Here is a 5969-nt window from a genome sequence, read left to right as displayed (position 1 = left end):
ATTAGTGTTCGAGGTCCATTATGGGGGTAGATTCAACAGGACAGTTGGATGTGAGTATGTTGGGGGGGATGTAGCAGTCCATACAGAAAGTGTTGACCCAGATGAATTGTCTTACTTTGAATTGGAAGCCATATGTTGACATTATGGGTATAACTCAGGGGATTTAATTTATTTTCAAGAATCTGGTAAAACTCTAGCCAATGGGTTGCATTTGATTACATCTGACCATGCTGTGCTATCTATGGTTGCCTCCCATACTGGTCATAACATAGTGCACTTATTTGTTGTTTCTTTCGGAGAGAGTGGAATTGGTGAAGAGGAATGTGAGGAAGAGGATGAAGATGAGGATGGAGGGAGGGTTGATCTTAACGACCCTTGGTGGTGTGATAAGATGATAAGATTAGTGATGACGAAGATCTATTTGATGTAGATGTTGATGGGATTGATGATGGGGCTGGACCATCAAAAACACAACCTAATACGTCCAATGTAGCGGAGTGTGAGGATGAGGAACAAGATAGGGATGAAAGAGGTGTAGAAGAGGGTGATGAAGATGGAAGTGATCATCATGACAATGATGAGGGACAGGCTGTTGTTGATGAGCAAGATGAAGTGGATAACAGTAGGGGTAAGTTTAAGAAATCATTTGATGACAATGATGATGATGATGATGATGACAACTCCGACATGGGTAGGAGTGATATTCTTGTGTCACTAGTCCTTAGTGATGAAGATGGTGAAGACGTATCTGCACCCACATTAGATTTTCATGCTGTGGATTTAGGGGATCTAGCCATTCAGCTTCAGATGAAATTCCCAAATATTAAGATGTTTAGGGAAGTTGTTAGGGTGTATAACCTGAAGAGGGGAAAGGATGTTAGATTTTAAAAAAATTAAACAATGAGGTGTGTAGCGGTATGTAGAGATGCCAAATGTAAGTAACGAGTGTATGCAAGGAAGATGCTTGAGGAAGAATCATTTCAGGTAAGATTTGTACACTCTAAGCACAGTTGTGGTCGGAAATACAGAAACACAATAGTCAACTCCACTTGGATTACGAACAAGCTAATTGACAAGTTCAGGGTTCAGCCCAACATGCCTTTGGAAGTAATCCAAAATGAAGTGAAAGACAAATGGCGTGTGGATGTAAATCCAACTATGATGTACAGAGCTAGGAGGAAGGCCAAGCAAAAGTTATATGGGAATCTTGAGGACCAATATCGGAGGTTGTGGGACTATTGTGAAACCTTGAGGCATACTAACAGTGGAAGCTGTGTTTTGATGAAAGTGGACAGACCAAACCCAAACTTGCCTCCAAGATTTGGAAGATTGTATGTTTCTCTGGCAGGCATGAAGAAGGGCTTTCTAGAGGGTTGCCGGCCTTTCATAGGGGTAGATGGGTGCTTCCTAAAAGGACCATTCAAGGGCCAACTTCTGTCTGCAGTTGGAAGAGATGGGAACAACAACATGTATCCAATTGCTTTCGCGGTTGTCGAAGCTGTGAGACGAAAGACAGTTGGATTTGGTTCCTTGAAACACTCGTGTCTGATCTTGGTACCCATGCCAGGCATGCTAGGCCTACATTCATTTCAGATCGGCAGAAGGTAACATTTTAGTCACACTTTATAAAATATTCATGCACTTTGTTTGACTCTAGAAAAGGTAACATTTTATAATTTTTTGTTTGGCAGGGTCTTATGCCTGCTTTTGAGGTTGTTATGCCAATGGCTGATCACAGGATATGTGTTAGGCATCTATATGCCAACTTTAGAGACATTGGGGGGCATCGAGGGTTGGCATTGAAGGAACAATTATGGTCTGCAACGTCTTCATACACAGAATATCATTTCAATGATCATATGGAAGAGTTGAAGAAAATGAATAAAGACGCCTATGAATATTTGAGTAATGTTGACCCTAGCGGGTGGTCTAGGGCATGGTTTAGTGACTACTCAAAATGCGACCTACTAGTGAATAACATCTGTGAGTGTTTCAACTCATACATTCTAAAGGCTCGTGACAAGCCCATATTGACCATGTTGGAGATGATAAGGAAGAAGCTGATGAGGAGATATCAAGCTAAGAGGGAAGGGATAGAGAAATTGACTGGGAAGTTATGCCCTAGGATTACTGCAAAGTTGGAAGCAATTGGGTTGGAAGCAGTGGATTGCATTGCGCAGTATGCTGGTGATTTGATGTTTGAAGTTACTTGTCCGGATAATAGACAATTTGTGGTAGACCTCGGTAGAAGGAGGTGTGGTTGCAGGCAGTGGGAACTTACCGGAATCCCATGTCTCCATGCAGTGGCTGCTATACTTTATGATTGTGGGGATCCAGAGGATTATGTTGATGAATGCTTTACTATAGCGGTGTACAAGAAGGCATATGCTCCAGTTATATACCTAATGCCTAGTGAGGAACAGTGGATCAAAACGAGTCATGATAAATTGGAGCCTCCAATAGGACGAGTTGCACCTGGTAGGCCAAAGAAGCAAAGGAAAAGCGGTCCGGATGAGAGTAGAGATTCGAAAAATCCAGACCGGATGAGGAAATTTGAAGCTAGAATGAAATGTGGGAAGTGAAATGGCGTTGGTCACAATAAAAGGTTATGTCCAACGAATACAAGTGAAGCATCTAACAGCAAGATGTCGAGTACAACATCTGTAAGTTTATGATTCATAACTATTATGTTTAATAATGAGATGCTTAATAATATTTATAGTGTGTGTGCTTTTATACATGATAATATTGTGACACTTATTTGTTGTTATCGGGTCTTATGTGTGCAGTCACAAAGGGTTGGTTCAAAGACACCTAAAGTGACTAAAGGCAAACAAAAGGTTGTGGAGAAGGTACTACTTTCAATGATATGGTATTATTGTAGGAAATTCTAGCATTGAGTACTAAAATATCATTTTATTGGGATTGACTTACATCTATTGCATATTTTATCTTGGTATGGGGCCTCCTTTACGGTTAGGAGAACAATTGATAAGATTGTTCTCCATTCAGTATACCAGGTTTCAATGATTGGTATTATAATAAATGCAAGGGGGATTCTGAGCAAGCTACGAAGTTGGATGGCCTCTCATGCCAAGGGAAGAGAATTCGGCAACCCATCACCTAGCAAAGCATGCACTCACGACCACTTCAGAGCTGATTTGGATAGAGGAGGTTCCCAATTGTATTGCTGACATTGCCTCCTTAGAGCTTTTGGCTCTTATTGTTTAGAGTTTTTGCTCTAGATTTTGAATGAAATGATATAGAAACTATTTTTCGAAAAAAAAAAAAAAAAAAAAAAAAAAAGAACTCACTAGTTGTCTCTCCAATTGTCTTCTAAACTTTAGCACACTTTATCTCAAATAGGATTGCCATCAAGTCTAGTTGAGTCAAGTAAATATTTAAGTTTTGGTTCATTAAATTTTATTTCGAACATAGCATGGTTTTTTGTGTATGTATTGAGCTCAATATTCTAATTAGATTCAAATTATTTATTTTTTTAGATGAACTTGAACATATTTACAAATTGTTCAATTAACGTATTCACTTTTCATATAAAGTAAATATAGTCATTGTTTATATTTTTTTTAGCAAATTTATGCTAATAATTGGTTACTTAAATATTGTGAAGATAGGCATTAGTTATTTAATTGTTGTGAATATTTTATCATTTGAGTTAATAAAATAAATTAATATTTATTTAAAAACTTATAAAAAAATTAACTTCACAAACCTAGCTTGTATTTGTAATAAATCATACATAATTTTTGTTATGAAATTTATTATTTATATTATATTATCTAGAATTTTAAACAATCAAATCTCAAGTCTATATGTATGTTTACACTATACACACGCATAAAGGGAAATAATTCCCTTTTATCATTTTTTTTTCGTAATTAAAATCGTAGGCTGGGGAGACTAATTGTGGCTATTCTATCTAGGTGTGACCATAGTAGAACTTACCCGTTGAGAGCCACACAAGAAGGGCCTAGAAGCCATTTTATCATCTTAAATATTTAACATTTTCTCACTACAAATTTAAAACTAATAAAATAAAATTATACAAGTTTATATGAGTTTGACATGTTTAATAAATTAAATAGCCAAAATTTCTATTAAGCTTGATTTGTTTAATAACCAAACCAAACTCAAGTTTGAGTCGAGGTCGAACTGTTTACGAACAATTCAGTTCATTTACAACCCTTGCTAATCATAATCTATAAGTTGTGAGCTGCGTGCAATAAAAAGAAAATTTACCAAGAAACTTTTCAGTAGTCAACATTGTCCTAAGAGAATTTAATTAGGGAAAAAAAAGTGAAATTTTATGGTGACAACCCACTATGGAGAATGCGACTCATTACATGTGACAACTTTCGAATTGGTAGAAGGCTCTTGAACTGCAATTATTAGGTCGGTAGGTCGCCATAACAACTCAGAGTCGCCTCTCACATGAACTTGGAGGCGTAAATGACATACAATGCAAGCTTTCTTTTTTCTTTTTTTTTTGGTTCGAGAGCGACTAGACGGGATGTTGAAATTTAAAAGATAAAGGACAATATTATTTGGATCATAATATTTGCTACTGACAAAAGCTTGGAAGTATGTACTGTTCATAAGCTACTATATATGTGTGAGAATTTTATTTTAAAGTGTAATACTATTCTTTATACTAATTTATCACACTCGTTTTATATTGACTGACTTGACATGTTTTAAGTAGCTCTTTATGTTATCAACTTAAAAAAATAGAAGAAAAACTATTTAAAACACACCATATTGACATATATAAAATGAATGTGAAGAGTAATATTACCTTTTTTTTAATTTAATTTAATTTAATTTAATTTTAAATGTTTAACTATTAATTGCTTAAGTTCGCAACAAAATTAGAAAAACAAAAGCAAGCGTGGAACATTCATATTGACAAAGAAAAAAAAAAGAACTTTGAGAAACACAATTGTATAAATAATATATAAGTCCTTTTTAATTAGAAAAAAATAAGGACTTTCATCAAATTAAAAATTCTATGTTGTTGGTGTGACTCCCATGACCGTTTTGCCTTAAACGGAAGATTTGAGATTTGAGACAAATTTTAAGTTTGAGAAAGAAAATGAAAAGTAACTAAAGAAACAAAAAGGAATTAAAAAGAGCTACATGCATGCACAAAAATTATCTTCTAATTAAATTCGATTAATTTTGTGCACAAAACTTTCCGATCTTGATTATAATATCATTTAAGAGTACAAGGATTTAAAACTTTCTAGAGAAAATATATATATATATATTCTATTGGATAGATGATCAGGATCGGACAATATTTAGCCGACGTGTTAAGAGAAGCAACTGAAATTAAAGGAGGAATATTGGTATCTAACAACCTTTATTGAACATAGATTTGATTACCATGTGGGGTACCCCTTCGATAATTAGGGTCAATATGCTTCCAATTTGCCTTGGACCAGCGCAATTATAAACGTCTTTTTGTTTCTTCACCTCAATAGGCATCAAAGCTCTGCCTACGCCTACACTGGCATGGAATATATTTGCTTCGTAATTAAGCTCAGCATCAGAAGCATATGATGAGCTAAGCAAGCATGACTTCAGGAGTGTTACGTAAGCTAAGCCGTGGCAAGCAATTAAAGATCCATTTGCATGCGATCCCTGCTGCATGTGTTATATACAGGGACGGAGCCAGGAAATTTTATGGGAGGGGGCCAGCCAAATTTTTTTTTCGGTTCTTTATAATTTTTTTTATCAAAAAAAATTATTTTTGTTATTTTTTATGAACTAAAGACTACCGTAAGGACAAAAAAAAATAGACATTTGAAAGTAAGGGCCAAAAATAAAAAAACTTAGTGGGTATAGGCCAACAAAATTAAAAATAGGGCCAATTTTTTTTTATGAGGCCAAATAACTAAAATTAAAACTTTAACTTTATTTTTTTTTTTTAATTTTTTTAATTTTTT

General features: G+C 35.2%; 2 protein-coding genes across 2 annotated transcripts in view; both read left to right on the top strand.

Annotated features, from left to right (window-relative positions):
- Nucleotides 1-888, top strand: part of LOC132185104 (uncharacterized) — a 4249-nt gene extending 3361 nt beyond the window's left edge. The window contains exons 2-3 of the mRNA XM_059598945.1: nucleotides 159-383; nucleotides 431-888. Of these exons, the coding sequence (XP_059454928.1) occupies nucleotides 159-383; nucleotides 431-888 (683 nt within the window). The remainder of the gene's footprint in view (nucleotides 1-158; nucleotides 384-430) is intronic.
- A 72-nt stretch (nucleotides 889-960) lies between these two features.
- Nucleotides 961-2582, top strand: LOC132185016 (uncharacterized). The gene is made up of 2 exons (XM_059598865.1): nucleotides 961-1554; nucleotides 1692-2582. The coding sequence occupies exons 1-2, from the start codon at nucleotides 961-963 to the stop codon at nucleotides 2580-2582; spliced, it is 1485 nt and encodes a 494-aa protein (XP_059454848.1).
- The last annotated feature ends 3387 nt before the right edge of the window (nucleotides 2583-5969 follow it).

This window comes from Corylus avellana, chromosome ca1 (assembly GCF_901000735.1).
Source record: "Corylus avellana chromosome ca1, CavTom2PMs-1.0".
NCBI classification, from domain to species: Eukaryota; Viridiplantae; Streptophyta; class Magnoliopsida; order Fagales; family Betulaceae; genus Corylus; species Corylus avellana.
This window is presented reverse-complemented; position numbering and strand designations above follow the sequence as displayed.